The 24284-nt window shown below is 43.1% G+C and overlaps 1 protein-coding gene across 1 annotated transcript; it reads left to right on the top strand.

Moving 5' to 3' along the window:
- The first annotated feature begins 219 nt into the window (after window positions 1-219).
- On the top strand, window positions 220-24011 carry LOC101788502 (MAP/microtubule affinity-regulating kinase 3-like). The gene is made up of 5 exons (XM_023562116.2): window positions 220-12662; window positions 12937-13008; window positions 15310-15457; window positions 16548-21841; window positions 22977-24011. The coding sequence occupies exons 1-3, from the start codon at window positions 10352-10354 to the stop codon at window positions 15354-15356; spliced, it is 2430 nt and encodes an 809-aa protein (XP_023417884.2). The 5' UTR covers window positions 220-10351; the 3' UTR covers window positions 15357-15457; window positions 16548-21841; window positions 22977-24011.
- Window positions 24012-24284: the final 273 nt, after the last annotated feature.

Genomic DNA, 24284 nt, shown 5'->3' with positions numbered 1-24284 from the left:
GTTAATTTGTCTGCTGTTAGTGTCACAAAGGGTGGCCAGCCACTTCCTCAAGACTTCTGCAAAACAAAGCCAGCTCACAGTATGGATTCCAGAGGGTGAGGGCTCACTGAGAACAGGCATTCCTATTCTACCTCCTTCTCGCATACCAGGGCGGCTATTGTAAATTGCAGGTTAGAGGGGGTTGGGCCTACAAAGTGACACCTCATCCCCCACACCTACCTACCTTTTAACTTTTATGCTTTCATATGGGGGAGTAAGCACGTCTCATGACTTCACTCCTCCTAATCCCACATTTAATTTTTCAGAATTCTGCCTTGCCATAAAAATGTTCCCACCTCAACGTCATCCTGATAGAATAACATGTCTAAATCAAAGATACCTTTCCCTCTACCTCTCTTGGGTCCATAAATATGACAGTGCCATGTCTCCTCATAACATCTTGTCTCTTTGTGTTTTTCAGTCTAACATACGTGCATTCACCAGTGAAGTTGTCATGGCTAAAACTCCTGGCACCAGCTTCTACCTAGCCATCAACTGTCATCCCGTCCACTCCCCTAGACTCCAGTACAGTGCCCTCGGCCAGCAGGAAGTAGTTAAAGAGAGAAATCTTTGCCCCTTTTCCTAATAATCATAAGATGGGATATGAAAGGGTTGCTGGCCCAGGCCGGATACTGTAGCCAGTAAAGCCAGGGAGCTCCTATCTCCCCCCACCTTTAGAAATTACTTCTGGCGCCAAACTAAGACCAATGGGCTACCTGTGCATCCCTAATGCCCCTTAGGTTCCACCCCAGGCTGAGGTTACTTATATGCCTCACTCCACGTGTTCCACAGAGAGATCGCTGGCCCCGGGGTGGAGATGCCATGCCCCAGGGGGTCAGGGGTATCTCTCCCCGCATTCCCAAAATAAAGGTTACTTATATTTTATACTTCTTATCTTTTCAGCCGCCGCCAGTCCTCCTCCTCTTCCTTCCACTCCACAGTTCTATCAGTTACCATACTGCCTCTTGCTATTTTAAGAAGAATTGGCAGTTATAATAAAATTGAACTAAACAGTAAAGAATAAAACCAAAGCACTGGAGACAGTACAGGATTTTAAAAGAAAATAATAGTCAATCAGAATGGGCATCATAATGATTCTTATTGTGTTCACAGTTATGCCTATACTTTCGATATTGGTACTATCAAGCAAAGCAGAATAGGGGAAAAATCAGTCAAAACAAGATGGTGAGGGCAATACAGGATTTCAAATCAAGTTAATAGGAAATCAAAGTAGGTTACTATAATGTACCCTGCTATTTTTTATTTATTTTCCCTTAATTAAAAAAAGAAAATTAAAAAAGTAAATAATTTAAAAAAGGGGGGGGGGACTGAGATAAAAGAGGGCCTAACAACAGAACAGCGCAGGTCAAATCATAACCATTTAAGCAAACCAGTGTTTCACCACAAGATATCCTGACATAAAAATAGTTACCATAGTGTCTCTTTCCTTGAAATCTTTGAGTATAACTTCTTATACTGTAGCACCAAAGATATCACGACACTATAAAACCATTCAAGAGAATGACATTATTGCAGGGTATTTAGAACCAATTGACAGAAAATGAACAATGGTTTCTATATAAACTCCTTGTCTATAAAAGTTTTTGCTTATACTATCATATATAATAAAATCCAATAAGATACAACCTTTTAACACCAATGGAGACTGAAGAATACACATTTGATGGGACTTCAAAACAAGATGATACTAAATCAGCACTAGCTATTATGATGTCTCGTTTTCTCCAAAATTGCTGTTCCTACCTTCCAATCTTCTCTACCTCATTTCTGTTGAGCTCTTTTTCAGTCCTTTGTTGTCAGTTTGTCTTCTTCATTTTGTTTTCTGCTCCATTCATTGTGGCCTCTCAGCCACTATTTCTGGAATCTTGGTATTTTCTTTTTTTAGACTATCCTGCAGTATTCTCTGTAGAGTTGAATTAGTGGTTGCAAATTCCCCTAGTTCCTCTTTATCCTGGAAGCACCTTGTTTTTCCATCAATTTCTAGGGACAGTTGTGCAGGATACATCAATCTTGCCTGGAGGTTATTATCTTTCAAAGCTTGAATTATTTCCCCCCATGCTCTTCGTGATTTGATGGTTTGTGCCGAGAAGTCTGCTGTAATTTTGATGGGTGTTCCTTTGTAAGTGATCTGTTTCTTGTCTCTGACAGCTTTTAATATTCTGTTCTTATATTGGATTTCTGGAATTTTGATTATTATGTGCCTGGGTGTAGCTCTGTTTGGGTTGTAGATTGCTGGGGTCCTGTATGCCTCATATATCTGAGTATCTTTACCATTTGCCAAATTAGGGAAATTCTCTTGGATTATTTCTGTGAATAGCTTTTGAGTCTATTTGTTTGTGTCCCCAATTCTTCTCTTACATTCTTAATTCTTAAGTTATAGATCCTCTTATCATCTTCTAGTTTTTGTATTGTTGCTGTTTGTTTTTTTGTTATTTTTAAGAAGTTTTTCATTACATGCTCCCATATTACAAATCTGCCCTCCAGTTCAGATAATCTGTCCTTAGTTTCTTTCAAGCTGTTATGCCAGTTTTCAATAGAGTTTTTAGTTTCCTTGTAATCTCTTTGAACCTCCTTCATGTATTCTATGTTTTCTCTATTTTCTCCATCAAACAATTCTCCCCTTTTTTTCTGTTCTTCCATTGTACCATCTGTTTTTTCCTGGGCGGTACTTAGCATTTCTCTAACTATTCTGCTTATGTCTAGCTTCGGGTCATTCATAACTTCATTCCTGAACTCCTCTATGAGGCTCTGGAGATAGCACTTTATATCTATTGGTCCCATGTCTACTATTGCGTGTTTCTCGGGATTGGGGACTGAGGACCCTTTCTTGTTGCTCCCTCTTCCCATATTCTTTGTTCCTTATATTAAGCGTGTATAGGAGGCCCAGCTTCCTTCCCTGTCAGCCACAGTCTGTTTGAATTGACGGCTAGGTGTTCCTGCCCACTGCAGTGTACTAGGGAGACACAGACCTGGGCAGCCTCTTCTGGGCCCGCCCCTCCAGGTCAACCTACCCCCAAGGCTTCACTGCTAGGGTGCGCCTTCAGGTACTGGGACCTGAGTTGGGCTATCCTATTGGGTCTCAGCCAGCGGCTTCTCACAGGCCAGGCACTCCCCACCAATCCCGCTTGAGAGGGGGATATGTGACTGAAGTCACTGCAGCTTCTTGTTCCGGGAAGTCTGCCTGGTCCGAGTATGTACTCTGCTGAAGCCTCCTTCTCTATGTAAGGGTCCAATTCACTGGCAGGTCGATGCAGGGCACTGGCCAGTCCTGCTCCCATCTCCTTTCAACGCTTCTCACTCTCCGAGGTTTTGCGCCTCTCTCCCTGCTGTGCCGACCGGGATGCAACAGCAGCTGCAGGTAATTCAAATTGCAGTTTCCAGTGGTGCGGGTCCAGCTTCCGTGCTGAGACCTTATCTGTGCCTGCTATCTTGCCAGGATTGCATTTCCAGATGGTTTCCCTTAATTTAGTTCATTCCTGGGTCAGCAAAGAATATCCCCCCTTGCCTGGATCTTCCTGTCCTGCACCATTCCTAGATTTCAAGTGCAGTTTCTCCGAGAGCCTCAGAGGCTGCTGCTATCTATCCGCCATGTTCCTGTGGTAAAAAAGGTTGTATATTATGGACAAACTTATACCAACTGCCACTGACAGAAGCATCCCATCCAAACAGCAGTGCAGTATTCACTGCTGTACATGGAGGAAATGTTTCCAACACAGTCACAAAATAAACCCCAATCAATTTAAAAGAATTTCAATTATGCAGAGAATTTTGTCTCACTATGATGAAATACGTTTAGAAATTAACACTAGGGACAGCACTATTTACCTAGAACCTGAAAGAGTAAACAGTTAAGAGGAAGCATGGGAATGGAGCTCAGTGACAAAGTGCCTGCCCGGCAAGCGCAAGGCCCTGAGTTCAATTCCCAGGGCCAAAAATATAACCTAAAACAAAGGAGAGAATGTTAGCGGATATGTTTGAAAGCTTTGATGCAGGGAAAAAATTTCCTGAAAGACAAGAAGGGCCCAAGTCTATGGGCCTGTGCCTCATTTCCATGGAAGACACTGAATTCGTTAGACCTTTCTGAGTAACTTCAGGCTTGATGAGCTTCACTGCTGAATTTTACCAAACACTGAAGGTAGAAGAAGTATCAGTTTTATACACTGTCATAGGAATTTGAGGAGCAAAATTTCCCAGTTTATGAGGTCACTGTTATTGTGATTATTCAGAGCAGACACAAGTATCAGAGAGATAACTACACATCAATACCCTTGAAAAGAACAGACACAAGTGTTCTTAAAACTTAAACAATGGAGAGAAACACCTCTTAGAGCATCACTGAAAAGCACTAACTAAAGAGATTTCCACAGTAGTGACAGTGAATTATCATCTGAATTATTCAAGGTGATAAAAGCTTAAATTCAACAGAATGATCAGTACATTTACAAAATACACTACTACAAAATTACCTGAGCTAAAAAAAAGACATGATACACAACGTAAATGAGTGACTTAGCAACGAATTTGAGTCCATAAATGGTACCAAACAGAAATCCTAGAGAATTAAACTTGTATCCAAAGTGTGGGCAACAGAAATGACCACAAGGACAGAGCCCTGGAGTTAGAAGACAGGGCTGGTGTCAGTGCCCAAATACTCAGGGACACCTTACAAAACTGGAACATGGACAGTAGATCCAACAGCTATTAGATGGTGCACAGACAACTAACTGGAATAAGTGAAAAACCACAAGACAGCACAGATGGCATAAAAATCTGTGACAGAAACAATAGCAGAAAACTTTCTGAATATGGGGAAGTAACTTGACATGCAGATAAGAAAGACAGATGAAACCCCAAGTAGCCACAATCAGAAAAGGATCTCCCCATGACATATGACAGTCAATACCTGGGAAGTCCAAGGTGAGAACAGAATCTTATAACCTCATAAAGAAAAGCAAGGAATCACTTATAAATGTAAAACCATTAGAAATACAGCACACTTCTCAACACAAACCATTAAGACCAAGAGAGCTTGGAGTGAGGTATTTCAACACATAAAAGAAAGCAACATCCAACCCAGGTGATATATCCTACAAAACTCTCTTTCAAAACCACTCTGCAGGACTTCAGGGCAACCACTTCCCTCGCTGGAGCCCAGCCAGTCCTGTCTGAAACACACTGTGGATGGCCTGGCTGTAAGGCCTCTCTAGCTTCCCTGGCCTTGAAACTGTCAGATTGTTGGACACTGTTAGTGTAGAAACAGGAGAAGTGACTGGGAGGCCCTGGCTTAGAGGAGCAGTGATCTCAGTGCCCAGGGATTTCCCTGAACTCTCAGAGGACGAGCAGGAGTTCTCCCAGGGCCTGGCACATGTATGACCGTCTTGATGTTCACCTCAGAGACAGAATACTGAACTCCAGTTGCAGGAGGTGTGTTGCCTCCCAGGATTTGGCAACTGTAGATAGAGAGCTTGTCTGCATGGCAGGATGTAGGTGAAACCTCCAGAGGAGTCTTCAAGGTTAGATGATGACACTGTGAACAGCATCCCTGCAAACTTTCCTGGTCTTGACTATTTCAGGAGCATAACACTAACTTTGTCATAAAGGTGCAGAAACATAGGTTTACCAGACATACACTCATTCTTTAGAATATTTCTATTGATGAGTTATTAACTTTACTTTTATAAGTGATGTTATATTACACAGTGGCTTACCAGGAAAAAAAACAAAAAAATATAAAGTATTGAATTTTTAATATTTATTGAGTGTTTATAATAAAGCATCAAAATTTAAAACATCAACAATTTTTTGGCATAAAGTCTACAAAAAATAACAAAAATATTCCTATACAAATTACACTGAAAATACCAACAGCAATTTACAAAAAAGTAATCTTCACTTCAATTATCACATCTAAATCAGTCTGTGCACATGACCACAGCGTATTCCATAGACACATAATACTCACACTGGGAGCACACGTTTTGCTGTCCTACTCTTTTTGTAGGATGTACTTGATATCTCAATGGTTTTGCTGTTTTGTCAAGGTTATTGTGCTATAGAGTGTGTAGCCAACAGGAACATAAAATATCAAAAGAAGTTCTTAAATTCTTACTGTGTGTTGTGCCTTTAGAATACACATCAATGGGGCTGGGGGTTTAGCTCAGCACCATAAGCACCTGCCTTGCAAGCAGGCGGTCATGAGTTCAATCCCCGGTACCGATAAAAAAATGAAAAAGACAAAAAAAAAAAAAAAAAAAAAAAAGAATACACATCAATATATTTTCACATCAAAGATAACATCAAAAATAGAAACCTATGTGAACTGCAATGTAAACAGAAACAAAAATCTACCACATAAATAAGCTTTGCTTCAACTGTCATATCCAAAGCAGTCTTTGCACTTGCCATACCCAAGGCAGTCTTGCATGTTCCATACACGAGGGACACTTCCACTGATAGCATGTTTTGTTTTCCTGTATTTTCTTGTAGGACACAGTTGAAATCTTTTTGTTTTCCTCTTATCATCGTGGATCTAGGAAGCTGTGTGTGCCTGTTCACCTGTCAGCTCACCAGTGCACTCCACAGTACTTCACATAATTCACTGACAAGAAAAGCTGGATTTTTCTCTGCTGTAAATAATCTCATATGAACTGTAGTCCCAAACCATAAGAACATTTCTGTTCATAACATCATCTGGTTTATTATTCTATGAATAAACACCTTGTGGCTAAGTTCAAGCTAAATGTCTAAATTGAAAGCACAAAAAGTCCTCACATGCACAAGGGCATGCATTATGCCAGAGTTGACCCATCATTTTCCATGAGGCCTTTACATTCCTGCAATCACTATGAGAAATCCCTCCTAAGCACACAGATCCATAAATGCTTTCAGTTCAGCACCATGTCATAAAACATTTTTGAATATGGCTAATGGTGCATAGAGAACACTTTACTTGAATTTTAACCTCTATATTTCACAGAATCTTGTAACATTTCATGTGTTAAAATTTCCAACTTTGAATAGCAGTATCAGCATTCGTCCAATACATTTCACTCTTGCCAAGTCCCTCACTATATTTTTGGACTTAGTATTAACATTAGATCATTTCATTTGGTTATGTGGCCATTTTGCAACATTTTCACTAGTCAAATATGTATTCACATTGTTTTGTCATCTTAACAAAGGAGGTCAGTATCAGTATCAGTTGATCTTTGCTCCACTTCACTGTCCCAGGAAGTTTGACTCACATGGCCAATTTCAAAGTCCTCTTCCTCCTCTTCATCGACATCCATCCATCCACAACACTCTTCTGTTATGAAAGTGTTTTGTCATAATGGATCATCTTCATCACTCATGCATGAGTAATCTGACGATTCATTCACTTGTGACCTCCTCCAAGATATAGTTTTCACATGCCATTGTACAGAACTGGGCTATTTCCACCAGAAAAATCAAAAGAAAGCTTTTAAAAAGACAAATCCTGGAGTAATGGGGGATTATTGAACCCTCTTTGATGCTTGAATAAACACACAAAAGCAGTTAGATGGAGCACAACGTGGGTGAAAATCCCATTTTGAGACTTTTGCACTTGCTCACACACCTCATTGTTTGACACAGCAAGTTGGTAATCACATAAACTGCTTTCCAGTGTCCCTCAGGGGAAGGTAGTGACATGCCCAGCTGGCTATTGCAGTAAAGTAAAATTTACTGGTATAGGATAGGCCTGCTGCATGTAGTTATGTTGCTACCTACACTCTAATATGTCCCTGTGTCTCCTGAAACCTTTTCTTAACCAAAGACCCACTCCAACAGTAGAGTGGCCAACTCTTCTGTATTTGGCACAGAGGACTTTTACTTTGTACTTTTTCTACCTTCTTGCTTTGCATCTAATTGGGTGAGGTTTCCCATCTCGTCTCCCAGTCTCTGCTTTTGATTGGGAAGACACTGCCCCTTCATTAGAAGGGAATTAGAGCTTGCAAGAGTTTGCCTCTGTCAGGTGGCTGTTTCATGAGCTTGCAGCATCTTGTCCTTGCTCTTTTTCGTCTTCTTCTTCTTTATTTTTTAAAATTTTATTTTATTTTATGTTTTTCGTATCAGGGATCAAACTCAGGACCTCACACTTGCCAGACAGATCTTATGCTGCTGAGTTGAATCCCTGGCCTAAAAAGAGGATAAAACCAAGGAAAATAAAACAGAATAAAACCGATCAAGATAAACCAGTATAAGTGATACAGGTCTTTAAAACTTAGAAAATCAGCAATAGTTACCATAATGCCTCTATCATCTTCAAAATAGCTGCAGATACCTTTGGACCTGGTAAAAATCAAACAACAGAATAGAGCAGAAACAACAAACACAAAACAATGACTGCAGTAAAGGACTTCAAAACAAGCTCACAGTAAGTCCAGAATGGCTACCATAACACGTCTTGCTATCTTTTGAACAGTTGTTCATGGCATCAGATTTAATATAATCAAACAAAATGAAAGAATAAAACCCAACCAACAAAGCAATGAAAATGACATGGTTTCCAGGCAGGGCCCACCCCCTTGTGAGGCCTGGTTGTCGCTCCACAGTCTGCGAATGCTGCTGACTGGGAGAGAGGCTTGGGCGTGGCTGTCCCCACTCCAGCAGCAGCTGTCCCGCTCTTCTGCAGGAGTCATTCGTTTTGGAGTCAATGGGCTCGTCACCTGTGTAAAAGCTACTTATGTTTTCTTTGAGGATGCCGTGGATATAACTTTGAAAATCCCAAGGCCACCCCAGGGTGGTGTGAATCCGTGGCAGTTAAACATAGCCATATACAGGATGCTGCCCCACATCTGGGGAGTGAGTTTGTAGTTTCCTCCACGTATGCCACACTGTGTCTCAGGAAATACAGTACTACAGGGTGCATTGTTTTCTTTTCAATATGTGAGCCTCTAACATGTAGAATACAAAACCAGTCCTGATTTTCATAAAGGTCCACCTATTCAGCTTTAACAGACTTTTCTTCAGACTTGAGTTCCTGCAAAAAAATTCTCCTTTGTGAGCCAGGGTCTTGCTCTGTAGCCCAGGCTGGCCTTGAACTCACAGTGATCATCTTGCCTCAGCCTCCTGAGTGCTGGATCACAGGCATGTGGGACCAGAGCTGGTTCTTCCATTTCAACCTAAGGGACTCCTCTACCCAAGGCAGGCCTAGTAGGAAGGACGGACATTCTTCAGTGCTTGCATCTAGGAATGTCTGAGCTTTCCCCCTCATTTTAAGGACAGTTTTGCTGGATGTAAAATGCTTAGTTGAGAGAGCTTTTTGTTTTGTTTCACTGTTTCATTCACACAGCACATGTCCACCTGTTTCCTTCTGTCCTCCTGTAACAGAATATCCCGCACCCCAGTCAGTATACTGCAGTTTCTTAGTTGTCCAGGTAACAGTTCTGTCTCTAAGAAACGGCTGGTCACTATGATGCCTAGCTGGTCACTGTGATGCACACTGCATAAACCAGCCCCAATCAACAAGCCATTTTGCCCCTGTACTCCCCACTTGCTTATCCTATACAGGCCTCAGACCATCAGAGATCAGGGCCTGATATTCTGGGAATGTACCAATCAGTGCCCGTTGGTGTAAATAAATGTGTCTCCAACTCTTGGGTGTCCTTTCTGTGACTGTGCTTGCCGCTGCTCTCCAAGGATTTTGAGGATAAGTCTAATGACTATGTTTTTGGGGAATTGCTGTCAGCTGCACAGGCATTAATTTATTTGTCATATTTTATACACTGACCGTTACGTTATTCTAATGTAAGTGAAGTTGCAGCATCACTTTGACACCAGTAAGAATTAAGAGCAAAAGGAACTGGAGATGCTGAGTGTAGACATCATGGGATCTCTAAATGTAAGAGGTATTACAGATGCTGAGAACAGATTCTCAGAACAGAAACAAAAGGGATATTGAAGCATCCTACAGGTTTGAATTTCAAAAACTCAAGTGTCAATCTCCATAACTCACATTAGTAAGACATTTTGTAACATTTTTCTGTTAGAAACAAAAGACCCTCATGGCCAAGAGTGTGAGGGGTGAAGTGGAGGTGACCAGCTCTGCCTGGGCCCACTGGTACCATGACTTCACAAGATCCCCTGTGAGGTCACAGCAGATAGCTGTATAAGGTAGGGTTTTCAGCCCAGAGACCCTTTGTGGGTGAAGTGGAGTGGTGTTTGGAGAGTAGTTGGTGATTTGAGATTCGAAATTTTGATAATTGATTTTATAAAGTCTAGTTCCATCAAGGCATCATTTGTGGCGTGTAAAACGTCTTTGCTGGACGTCATGTCATCGTCCACAGGAACATTCTTTGAGGACTATGACATGCTGTTGCCCCTTGGTGAGGGTCACTTTGCCAAGGTGGTTCTCGCTGAACATGTGTGCACAGGGATGCTGGTAGCTGTGAAGGTACTTCAAAAGGAGAAGTTGAGGCCTACTGCTATTATACGGGAGGTCAGCATCCTAAAGGACCTTCAGCACCCCAATATCATCAAGTTGCTGGAAGTGTCAGAAAATAGTACCTGTGTGTTCCTGGTGTTGGAGTATGCGCGCGGGAAAGACCTGCAGCGCTTTATCAAGTTTGCTGAGACACAGAAGCTGGAGGAAGAGAAGGCCCGGCTGATATTCCGAGAACTCCTGGAGGCTGTGCAGTACTGCCATGACAGCGGCATCATCCATGGGGACTTGAAACCGGCGAACATATTAATGGACCGTGAAGGCCACCCCAAGCTCAGCGATTTTGGCTTGGCTTTCAGGTTCCTTCCTGGCCAGGAGGTGACCGCGTGTGGATGCACCCTACAGTATGCTGCCCCAGAGTTATTCTTACAAAAGAAATACCAAGGCCCACCACTGGACATTTGGTCTTTAGGGGTAATTTTATTTGAGATGGTCGCTGGGGTACGCCCATTTAGTGGGACCAAAACAGAATTGATGAAGAATGCCCTAAAGGGGCAATACCAGTTTCCCCAGCACTTCTCCAAAGAGGTGCAAAGCTTAATTAAGGGTCTTCTCAACCCTGACCCTAGCATGCGTCCTACCTTGGAGCAAGTAAGGCAGCATCCATGGCTTCGGCTTGAATCTGTCCCTTGTCGACCTCCTCAACTGCTCCCCAAAGCCAAAGAAAGGGCAATAGTGGACTTTTTGGATGGGAAGGGGTACAACCCGCTGAAGGTGATTGATGCAGTGAAGTACAGAAAATACAATCGGTACATGGCGCCCTTCCTGCTACTACGGGGCATGGCACTCCGGAAATTCCACTTCGGGTCTGAGGTGAAGCCCACACACAAACGTGAGGCTGAACATCTGTTTGAACAGTCCACAAACAAAGGTGACAATCTGCTATCTGCATCTCCTCCCCCTGTGGCTGCCCCACCAGCTAGGAGGGCCAGTGAGCCCTGCCTCTTCACTGGCCACTTCCTCCCCGAGGTGAAGCCTCTCGGCCAGCAAAGGAAGACAGTCTCCCTGCCAACTGACATCAGCAGGACTCCCCCTGCTCGCACATCCTGCCAGCCCGGTCCAAACTTTATTGGTACCTCTGGCCAGCCAGGCCCTGCTTCTCCCATCAAGTCCTATCATCCAGAACCTGCTACCCCTAAAGCATCCCGTCAACCAAGCCCTGCTTCTCCCAAGTCCTACTATACAGGACCTGCTACCCCTAAAGCATCCCGTCAACCAAGCCCTGCTTCTCCCATCAAGTCCTATCATCCAGGACCTGCTACCCCTAAAGCATCCCGTCAACCAAGCCCTGCTTCTTCCATCAAGTCCTACCATTCAGGGCCTGCTACCCCTAAAGCATCCCGTCAACCAAGCCCTGCTTCTCCCATCAAGTCCTACCATTCAGAACCTGCTACCCCTAAAGCATCCCGCCAACCAAGCCCTGCTTCTTCCATCAAGTCCTACTATCCAGGACCTGCTACCCCTAAAGCATCCCGTCAACCAAGCCCTGCTTCTCCCATCAAGTCCTACTATCCAGGACCTGCTACCCCTAAAGCATCCCGTCAACCAAGCCCTGCTTCTTCCATCAAGTCCTACCATTCAGGGCCTGCTACCCCTAAAGCATCCCGTCAACCAAGCCCTGCTTCTCCCATCAAGTCCTACCATTCAGAACCTGCTACCCCTAAAGCATCCCGCCAACCAAGCCCTGCTTCTTCCATCAAGTCCTACTATCCAGGACCTGCTACCCCTAAAGCATCCCGTCAACCAAGCCCTGCTTCTCCCATCAAGTCCTACTATCCAGGACCTGCTACCCCTAAAGCATCCCGTCAACCAAGCCCTGCTTCTTCCATCAAGTCCTACCATTCAGGGCCTGCTACCCCTAAAGCATCCCGTCAACCAAGCCCTGCTGTTCCCATCAAGTCCTGTAAAACCAGCCGTGCCCCTACTGAGTCATACTGGCAGCCCAACCCTGCCTCTCCCGGTGAGTCCTTCCAGCACAGCCCTGGGACTCCAAATGCTGCCTTCACTGCTGCCCCAGCCCCTGTCAGCAGTAGGAGGTGGGGCTGGAAAACTGTCAAGAGAACCATGAGAGACTGCCTAAGGGCCCTGTGCTGCTGCCCCGTATCGACATGCAAGTGTCACAAACACAAGGTGGTCGAGGGTAAGTACTGCACAGTAGAGAACCAGAGGTCACTCAAGGAGTCTGAGTGGTCCGGCTGCTTCCTCAGAATGTGCTGTGTCTCGATATCATTTTCAACTGTCAGGGAAGAACTGTAGGGAGGGGAGGGAGAAGGGAAGGTGTGGGCAGAGGCCAGGTGTGGGTAGGAGGAGTTGCAGTGGGGTCTGCTGCAGAGGAGGCTGGAGTGACCACAGCCACCACTGTATGCTGTGTTTCCCAGTGAGCGTGCATTACACATGTCTCCTTGCATTTGTAGTGCAGATCCATGATCCCTCCTATGGACGTGGTCATCCTGACAGCGAGGTCAGCCACGCAAGTGGAAGCCACAGTGAGTTGCCTTGCAGCCCTTTGTGCAGGGAGCTGGAGGGGAGAGGAGGAGTCAAGATCACTAGTGTATCCTGTGGGTGAGAAGCAGAGGGAGGGGTTGGTGCACAGCATGGGAAGGCTGCACAGGCACCAGGAGCTGAGAGCCAGTGAGAGGAAGACAGGAGGAGCAGGGGGGAGAGTCACCTGGCTTGTATCCTGCTGTCTGAGGGAGGCTGTCCCAGGGACAGGGAGGGCTGGGCACCATGGACCTGACCACAACCTCCCATGAGGATGCAGGGAGACCTGGGTACCATGGACCTGACCACACCTGACCACTACCTCCCTTATTGTGCCTGGAAGTAGGGTGTGTTCTGGGAAGAGCAAGGGGTCATCTACCATCACCCCCACACATCCCCATGAAGAGACATGGACCCAAACCCTGGTCTTCTGAATGCTGTCCCCAAGTCTGTGTCTGCAAGCCTTTGAAAGGAGCCCATTGAAGTCTTGTGTCAGTAAACAGAGACTCATATCCAGCCTTGAGGGCACACAGGCATGCGTGTTGTGGGGACAGAGTTTGGAACAAGAGAAATCTCCACACGTGAGGGTGTTGCTTGCCACCGTGGGAACAGTGACATTTGGTAAAGAGAAGACATTCGTGGCTTCCAAACTGTGGTCTGTGTTTGCAGCACCTGGGGCAGGATCTGAACCAGAGAGTGTTCAGGGCAAGTTGGAACATGCACATAACACATGTCATGGTGCATCTTGCTTCTGCATTTTCTCATTTTCTATCTTTGTACTTGTTTTCTGCCTTGAGGCTTGTAAATTGCTTATGGTCAGTAGTTTATTACTAGTATTGGGACCTCTTTAGGAAATGACTATTTTCAGAGATGTTCTGTAGGGGTAGCTGGCTTTGGATTCTGTCATCCCAAGATTTTGCCTCTTCTTTTCTTAAAGGAACTTTTTTTTTTTTTTTTTTTTTTTTCAAAACGAGAAACTATGGAATTTCTTTTTTGGTACTGGGAGTCAAACTCAGGGTCTTGTGTTTGCCAGGCAGGAGCTGTGCCACTGAGCTCCATCCCCAGCCCTGCCTCTTCAGTTCGGTAGGAATGAAGGGCTGCTGCCTGTTTGGCCCAGCACCCAGTTCTTATAGTTCTGTAGTCCAGAACTACAGGATTGTTTGTGCCCCTCAGACAACTGAGGTGGTGGTGTTCAAAGAAGATCAGTTGATGCCAATAACTCTGTCACTTTGGCTAACATAGTACAATCAGCTATAACAACTGCAACCAACACAGCCAGGAAATGATAAACTCTTATGACCAAGGACATGCCTGCTTTAATCACAGGTATGAGATTTGTAGTTACACAGCCAACTATAAGGCAAAGCAGAATATTATATACAGTAAGAATATACTCAGTAGAGCAATTTGCCCTAAAGGGAGAAAATTTATTAGGGATACCAAGAAAATATAGAAAAATAAAAGAGAGATAAGAAGACTGAAGTACAAAGGGAGATTACCAGGCCTTAGAAAACGAGTGATAAAACAGGAGCAAAAAGCAGGACCAAAAAAGAGAGAAAAATACAAAAGCTGAGAACAATGTACACAGGCAGGAAAAACAAAACACAAAGACAAAAAGTTCTCTGACTTTAAACCTGTGGCAGGCCTCTGCGGTCTGTGGTCTTATTGCAGTGTCCAGTGCAGAGAAGACAGTGGAGGCACTCCAAGCCCAGCTGCTTGCTGTCAGATCCCAGCAAGCCTGCAGTAGTGTTTCGGGGCCCTGAGTTAGCTAGAAATACTATAGGCAGGGAGACAGGGCTAGGTCCTGAAGGAGCCAGTGCAGGAGCTCAGATACCTTGCAGCTAAGGGGAGACAGGCACCTCCTGCTGTGGGCCAAACCTCAAGACAAAAGATCAAACAAATACATCCATAAGGACTGATGTTCTAAATAGCTTCTTAGCACCCCGCGGAAGTCAGGAGTCACCATTCCAACCCCCTAGGGAAGATTCACTGCTCTCTAAGAATGCCTGCTTTCTAAGTGGCTCACTTCCCCATTTGTCCCCAATTTAATGAATTTACCTGAACTATTAATCTTATTGGTTAACCATAGTTCTGCCCTACCTTATGCCCATCTGCCTTGTGAGTTCCCAGTTTTGCCCACAAGTCCATCTCATCCCATGATTTTCCTCTATAAACGTCCCTGGGAAAGACAGAGTCCCACTGCTTGGGACTCCTCCTGTCTCTCTCAGACAGAAGCTTGCTTTCTCTCAATAAATATATTTTACTCTTTACCTCTATTGTTCCTAAAATTTACTCTTTGATTTTAGAGAACACGAATTCACCTTCAGCCGGTTGTACCCCTTCCCAGCCATAATGTGCAGTATTGCCCTTTCTGTGGCTTTGGGGAGCAGTTGAGGAGGATGACAAGGGATAGATTCCAGCCGAAGCCATGGATGATGCCTTACTTGCTCCAAGGTAGAGCGCATGCTTGGGTCAGGGTTGACAAGCCCCTTGATTAAGCTTTGCACCTCTTTGGAGAAGTGCTGGGGAAACTGGTATCACCCCTTTAGAGCATTCTTTGTCAACTGTGTTTTGTTCCTCCTGACATAGTAGGTCAGGAGTTTCACTCCCCTATATCATTTGGAGGTCTTCCACTGAGATCAGCCAGCTTGGTGCATGCTCCAGTATCTTAACAGTATTGAAAGTATGGCTCACATCATGAGTCACTTAGTTAAAAATGTTCACAGTATGTTGTACATCTAAGAAAGCACAATAAATACAACATATTATGGACCTTTTTTTTTTTTTGTCCCAGGGATTAAACTCACAACTTGCAGTTGTCAAGCAGGCACTTATGCCACTGAGCTAAATCCCTAGCCCGATACTACAGACTTTTAAAACTAACTGTGTGGTCCTTGAGACAGTAAACTGTCTGCATTCAAGGCCTGGATCCACCTGAAACTGCATGTACAATTCAGGTGAACTTACGTCTTGGCTTGCTGGCCTTAAGAACAGTAAGGATACCCTAGCAATAATTAAAATCTGTTGTGACTGTCACATCTTTTGTCTTTTTTTCCTTTAGATCACCTTATCTCCTAGGTTACTGAATTAAACAGTGTATGTAAAGGTCCTGGAGGAGTGATGTTCCATCAAGTGTCACACATGTATTTTATTTTAATTGTGGTTTTTGTTAATCTATGTTCAAGCAGAGGTAGGAAAGTTTATGTTCACGTATAGAAAAATCTCTTGCATGTGTATTTCAACAAAAGAATATGTAATAGAGCAGTAACCCTTCTTCACTTATTCTTAATAATAAAATAAACTGATTACTATGTGTACTGTTTCAGGCACTTAATAAAGCCCAATATAACACAATACAAACCATACTGATGCCACTGGATATTAAAGGAATTAAGCAACTGAGCTACACTAGACTTCATTTCAGCATTTTAGATCCTTTCAAAGGACTACACTTGAATGTCTTTGCATGATGACCACTTAGTTCTTTATACTCTGACCTTGGTTAAGCCCAAGGTCAGCCCAGTTATGTTCCTTTTGTTACCAGGGTTCTCCAGGTGATCAGGTGACTGATTGCTCCACTCCTGATTGGTCAGCTTCCCAACCTGAAGAAGAATCTTGCTTGGAACCTGTCAAAATCCCACCTCCATTCCTCCTCCTCAGCCCCACATCACAAGCATCGCAGCAGTATGAGTCAAGGCCTCTCCAGGCAAGAGACATTTGACTCTGAAACTCAGGAGAGTGGAGACTCTGCCTACTTGCAGCCAAAAGATTATTCCCGTGAACACATGGACCACTATGCCCCACATTGTGATCACAACCACCGAGATGAGACCCATGGGAGCAGTGACCACAGACACAGAGAATCTCGACACCGCTCCAGGGACATAGATCGAGAGCAGGACCACAATGACTGCAACTAACTGCAGAGCCATCATAAATCCAAATAGGGATGTTTACGTCCGCCAATGACCTTCGCCTTTTTCTGCTTTTTCCATGGTTTTGTGTAATAGCACAAACAAAACTTTTCAAGTCTACCCTCAGTCATGTGACCCGTCTTGTATATTTTGTATTGCTGTTGCTTCAATAGCAATGGCATGAAATTAAGAGCATTAATTTCCATTTTGATTTTCCTAAGTGCTATACACATTTGCCTGGTGCAGCTGCAGTCCTCTGGTTTTACACTAGACCCTTCAGAAACTGGTTTGGGTAGCTGTTACTTGGGAAAAACCTGCCATCCCAACAATGTTAGTGTTTCAAGAAATATAGGTGTATCCAGCAATCGAGAAGTAACACAGATCAAAAGTGGAAATTGTTTCTCCAGATTTTTAATACTGAGACACCTGATGAGCATATTCATTTATTTATTCATGGACCACTGTTTCTTGCTTGTACCTCTGGCTGACTAAACTAGAAACAGATTCAGTCTTGCAAGATTGTTGCAAAAAACAGAAAAAAAAATTCGTCTTCTACTTGAAAAAGCCCATCTAAATTTAAAAAATATAACTATTCTTCCGGGAGAACATGGCGGACAGATAACAGCAACTACCGGAGGCTCTCTGAAAAACTAGGCTCAGAAGCCAGGTATGGTGCGGACTAAAGAGACATAAGCAGGTGGAGTTATGCTCTGCTGACTCAGGAACGAAGTCGGCTGAGAGAAACCAACTTGGAATGCAGTCCTGGTGCTAAAACAGGAACAGAAAAGCCTCTGCTGGACCCCGCGCCATTGGAAGCCGCGAGTTGGGTTTCCCACCGCGCGGTGGCTGGCTGCCTCCATATTGGCTCAGGAAGGAGAGAGACACACAGAAACTCTGAGAACGGGAGTCTGCGAACGGAGTCGAAAACAGGACGGGCAGGGAGGCATGTTCTGACTTGTGGCGAGGTCAGTGAGAGAAACTGACACTCGACCACAGTTTGAGTCCAGCGGACTTTCTGGGCCCGAGCAGTCCTGCGGGAGCAGGGCGCGGTGGCGACTCCAGCCACACATTCCCCTCTCGGGCAGGATTGGTGAAAAGTGCCTGGCCTGTGTGACGCTGCTGGCGGACCCCGTAGGCTGGGCCAACCCAGATCCCAGAGCCCGATGGAGGCAGGGAGGGGCGGGCCCCGCGTAGGCTGCCTGGTGCGCAGAGGTGAGTGGGAACACCTAACCGGCGCAATTCAATCAGGCTGTGGCTGACAGGGAGAGAAGCTGGGCCTCTCATATAAGCTTGCATATATAAGGAACAGGGAATATGGGAAGAGGCAGCAACAAGAAAGGCTCCTCGGCCCCCAACTCTGAGAAACAGGCAATAGCAGACACCGCACCAATAGACATAAAGTGCCATATAGAGAGCCTCATAGACCAATTCAGGAATGAAGTTATCAATGACCTGAAGCTAGAAGTATGCAAAATTGTTAGAGAAATGCTAAGTACCACCCAAGAAAAAACAGATGGTGGAATGGAAGAAGAGAAAAAGAGGGGAGAATTGTTTGATGGAGATAACAGGGAAAGTAAAGAATAGGTGAAGCAGGTTCAAAGGGACTACCAAGAAACTAAGAAGTCTATCGAAGACTGGCATAACAGCTTGAAAGAAACTAAGGACAGACTATCTGAACTGGAGGGCAGAATTGTAATATGGGAGAATGAAATGAAAAACTTCTTTAAAATAATAAAGAAACAAACAGCAATAATACAAAGACAAGAAGATGATAAGAGGATCCATACCTTAAGGATTAAGAACATAAAAGAAGAAGTAGGGACACAAACAAATGAACTACAAAAGCTACTCACAGAAATAATCCAGGAGAATTTTCCTAATTTAGCAAAAGGTAAAGATACTCAGATGTATGAGGCATACAGGACCCCAGCTACCTACAACCCAAACAGAGCAACACCCAGGCATATAATAATAAAAATTCCAGAAATTCAATACAAGAACAGAATATTAAAAGCTGTCAGAGACAAGAAACAGACCACTTACAAGGGAGCACCCATCAGAATTACAGCAGATTTCTCTGCACAAACCATCAAATCACGAAGAGCATGGGGGGAAATAATTCAAGCTTTGAAAGATAATAATCTCCAGCCAAGATTGAGATATCCTGCACAACTGTCCCTGGAAATTGATGGAAAAACAAGGTGCTTCCAGGATAAAGAGGAACTGGGGAAATTTGCAACCACCAATTCAACTCTAGAGAGAGTATTACAGGATATTCTAAAAAAAGAAAAATACAAAGAATCCAGAAATAGTGGAGGCCACAACGAATGGAGCAGAGAACAAAGTGAAGAAGACAAACTGACAGCTACTGACAGAATAAGAGCTCAACAGAAATCAGGCAGAGAAGATTGGATGATAGGAACAGCTATTTTGGAGAAAATGACATCTTAATAGGTAATACTGATTTAGTATCATCTTGTTTTGAAGTCTCATCTAGCTTTTGTCCTTCTGTCTCCAATGGTCTAAATAGGTTGTATCTTACTGGATTTTATTATGTATGATAGTATAAGCAAAAACCTTTTAAAGTCAAGGAGATTATACAGAAACCATTGTTCATTTTCTGTTAGTCGATTCTAAATACTCTGTGATGCTGTCATTCTCTTAAATGGTTTTACATTGTTTTGACATACTTAATGCTACAGTATACGAAGTTGTACTCAAGGATTTCAGGGAAAGAGACAATATGGTAACTACTTTTAGGTCAGGATTATCTGGTGGTGAAACACTATTCTGATTAAATGTTTATGTTTTGATCTGCGCTGTTTCGTTTTTATGCCCTCTTTTATCTCAATCTCCACTCCATTATTTACTTTTTTATTTTTATCCTTTTAATTAAAGGAAAAAATAGCAGGATATATTATAGTAACCCACTTTGACTTTCCATTACCTCGATTTAAAGCCCTGTATTACTCTCACCATCTGGTTTTTAACTGATGTTCCCCTATTCTGTTTTGCTGGATAGTATCAGGTTCGAAAATTTAGGCATCAGCTGTGAAGATAATGAGACTCATTATAATGCCCATTCTCATTGACTTTTATCTACTTTTGAAGACCTACAATGTCTCCAATGTTTTGGTTTTGTCGGTTTTATTCTTTACTGTTTTGTTCAATTGTATTATAACTAACGATATAGGCAATTCTATTAGAGATAGCGGGAGGCATTATGGTAACCATTGTTGATCACCTTGTATTATGTTTTCACATTATCTATTATGTCCACCCTTTTGACTTGACCGATTGTGTTCTGTTATGTCCCATTTGGTTTTACTCTCTTCCAAAAAAGTAATAAGAACCGTGGGAGCAATGAAACCCAAATTGTACAAAAGAGAGGAAAAGAAAGTGCTCTAAACTATATAATTGCATGTATATTTAAGTGTATAAGATAGAAAATGATATCAGAGTTTTATTGGATCATTGAACAGAACTGTTTGCAGTATCATTGATGGAATGTCCACTTTACAAGCTTTAATTTTGTGACTTGAACAATTATTTCTAAGATGACAATATGTAATCCATTAACTAGTGATTTCCTACTGTTCATTTTTTTTTCTGCAAATCTGTATAACTTGTACCCTTTCTCTGCTTTTTTTTTTCTTTTCTCCTTAAATAGAATTAAAAAATAAATAAATAAAAATAAAACAATAACTATTGTGCCCAATGTGACTGGTGATTATAGAGATAAAATACAAGTTCTTGCATGTGCTGTGGATATCTGGGAGACTATGCCGCACAATTACTTTTGTTACCTATGAAAAAGCCTTTTTTTTTTTGTTAAGTATGTAATTTCAGTAAAACGGTGGCCTGCCATGTGGGCAATGGCCCACCCTGGGACAAAAAAAAAGCAGTGTGCCATCCGGATAAAACCTGCCTCTGATCCAGAATGCCAAAACCATGTTTTCCTTTTGTCCCACCCTAATTGGACAACCAGAGATGAGGAGGTTCCTTATCGGTATCGCCAGTTCTTCTCAGTAGCCATTAGGGCACCCCAGAAAACCCACCAATTTGCCCAAGAGAGCAGAGGTGAGGCAATTGGCTCAACAGAGACTTATTAGTCTCCCTCGGGGTTTTTTGAAAAGAGTGCAAAAGCCCTATCACATTTATACACCAGTAGTGGCTAAAAATGCAAGGGCCATTAATATTGCCTTTGTAACCCAGTCGGCCACTGATATTAAGCAAAAATTGCAAAAGTTTGAGAGATTTGAGAAAATGCCCTTCAATCAGTTATCAGAGGTTGCTTAAAAGATATTTGACAACCGGGAGGACCCTAAAGACCAGGCTTAAGAGGTTTCTGCTGGGCAGAAAAACTGCATTGGTTGTTGGACTTTCCATAAAAAAATAAAAATAAATGACTCTTTCCTCCCAGCAGATGCAAGCCATCCAACAGATTCCAGTGTCTGTGACTAAAAACCAAGTGCAAAAATTTCTAGGAGCCATAGGACTGATGCAGAGTTTGGGACCCTGGCAGAGGCCTGTTGCCTATCTTTCCAAGAAACTTGATTATGTGGCAGCCAGATGGCCACCTTGTCTGTGGGTGTTTTCCTCGGTAGTCATCCTGATAGAGGAGACACAAAAACTGACTTGTGGACCAAAATTCTTAATTGTCTCCTCCTATTCGCTGGAGACTCTCATCAAGCCTCCACCGGACCAATGGCTGCCAAACTCCCAAGTCATGCATTATCAGGCATTACTTCTAGATCTGACTACCATCAGTTTCAAGGACAGCGGCTTCAAACCCTGCTACTCTGCTGCCTGATGATGCCCCTCCTTGCCCCTCCACATCTGTATTGGGGACCAGACTTGACAGATGAGCCACTATTCAGAGTTCCTTTGTATTTCTCCGATGGAAGCAGTTAAATTTATCCAGGTAAGTGGGTCGTGGGAGCAGCCATTACTACAGACTCGCAGATTCTATGGGAACCAAGCCTGGAGCCAAAAACATTGGCCCAACAGGCTGAACTCATTGCCCTCAGTGAGACCTCAAGTTGTCAGTATGCATTTGTTACTGCCCATGTTCATGGGACCATTTATAAAGAATGGTGCTTATTGTCTTCTGGGGCCAAAAGATTAAAAATGTTTCCCAAATTTTGGACTTGTTGGTTGCCATCTGGATGCCAGGAAGAGTGGCTATTATCCGCTGTAGAGCCCATTGAGCAGGAGATGGCCTTGTTATATGAGGAAATAATTTGGCAGATGCCACCACCCACAAGGCAGCTGTAGAATCAGTGGGGATTTGAGATAGCCCTGACATTACTGCATTCCCACCTACTTTGTCAGAGCCTATTTGCACTTGAAAAGACTTGCATTTGGGGACTAATATCAAAGCTTGCCCAGCCTGTGAGCCTCAGATGCCCTCAGTGCCATTTGGTGAACCCAAAGCAGCCACTCACTAAGTGGGACTATGCCTAGAGAACACTGGAAGGTAGACTTTACAGAAATGGGGAAGCCTGGACTTCAATGATATGAGTATTTACTTGTAATGGTAGATAGTTTCACTGGATGGATAAAAGCTTCTTCTACAAAATCTGAGTTAGCTGTGATAGTCAAAAAGCTCTTATGTGAGGTTGTCCCACAATTTGGCCTCCCCTTATCCATCGGGTCTGAGAATGGCCTGGTTTTTATGGCCTAGATAACTCAAAAACTAACCAAAGCCTTGCAGATCAATTGGAAACTCCATTGTGCTTACTGCCTTCAAAGTTCAAGACAAGTAGAAAATATAAACCAGACATTAAAGATGGTAATTACTAATGGCCTTAGAAACTGGTGAGAACCAGGGGAGTCTCCTTCCTTTTTTGACCTCTTGCATGCGCAATGTACCCTCTATGTTACTGATATTTCCCCTTTTGAGGCTTTATATGAGAGAACTCCTCTTATACCTAAGATTTCTGAGGAAAAATTAGCTGATTTAGCTAATCAAGATCTTATTAAGTCTCCCCAAACTCTTCAGGGAGTTTTGACTTCCATCCACCGGTTATTTTAACAACAACATCTTCCACCTGCAGCCCACTGAGAGGACAAACACCCTGCTGTAGAGCCTGAGTCACCGGTGCTCATCAACAGGCTTCACCATGGATCTCTTGAGCCATTGAAAAGGTCCCTACATTGTAGTCCTCAGCACTCCAACTGCTATCAAAGTAGCCAGAAAGCCTACCTCGATGCATCATTCCCACTTCAAGCAGGTCCTGGCTTCCAAAGGCGATCAACCTACAGATAAGTGGACTGCCATTCCCTCCAAGGACTCTTTAAAGCTCAGGATTGCCAAATGTAACTAATAATCTTATGTTCTCCCTTATGGAGACCCCAAGGAGGCCTCTATCTGGCTTTTAAAAAATTGTTAATTATGTGACAAAACAGTGAATTTAAATGTTGGTTTTCTTTCTCCTTTTGGTTTAACAGCTTTAATAATGGTAGCTGCAAGAACTTTGTTAATCTTCCTATTGGGCCTTGTATTATACACAGATTAGTAAACTATGTCAAAGGTTCAAATTATACAGCTTATGATTTTAAAGATGCAAGGTTATAAACAGGTACCTATGTCTGAAAACCCATGAGCCAATGATTTGGTGCACTGACTAAAATCAGTGGGGAAAGCTGTACACTAGCTAAAAGAGCTTTGTTATGTTTGTATTAAGCCAAAGTACCTGTTAAGCCGCCTACTGTTTTGTATGCATTTCCCCCCCTCTGGGTGACCTAACTGATATGTTAATCAATGCTCCCTTCTGTAAAAAATTGTAAATCCCGGGAACCTAAACTAATTGATATGTTAACCATTGTTGCCCTCTACTAATAACAGATGTGGTGCTAAAATCAGCTGACAAAGAATTAACTAATGCTAGACTACTCTGTCCTCTGCTAAGGAAAACATTTCCTTAGCAGATTTCCTGATCCACCCCCATAACCCCTTTACTTTGTAAACTCTGCTCTCTACAAGAGGCTAGAAAGCCTTAAGGAGGACACACAGCTTTTGCAAATTCCAACTGCACTGTGTTACAGGGCCCAGGATAAAATAAATCAGCGCTGCTTTTTGAAAATAAAAACATGTCTTGCCCATTTTTGAACTTGAGTTTAGGCTTTGGGGGGCTTGTTTGTGGATTACAAGATTTAATGGCATATTTTTATTATTTTATTCTTTCACATGTTATATTAGTTGCTAAAGTTACTGGTATTCCTTGCTTAACTATATTTAGACAATAGCACCACAGATGATAATAGAACACCCTCAACAGTCTTTAATATAAATTTCTATTAAATGGTTCTCTTAAATGAAATCTAGTTCAGACTTAGAAAACTTACATGCCTACAATAAAACA

The sequence above is a fragment of the Cavia porcellus genome, unplaced genomic scaffold (assembly GCF_034190915.1).
Source record: "Cavia porcellus strain 051 isolate PalLab524CR breed Dunkin Hartley unplaced genomic scaffold, mCavPor4.1 scaffold_27, whole genome shotgun sequence".
Lineage (NCBI taxonomy): Eukaryota > Metazoa > Chordata > Mammalia > Rodentia > Caviidae > Cavia > Cavia porcellus.
This window is presented reverse-complemented; position numbering and strand designations above follow the sequence as displayed.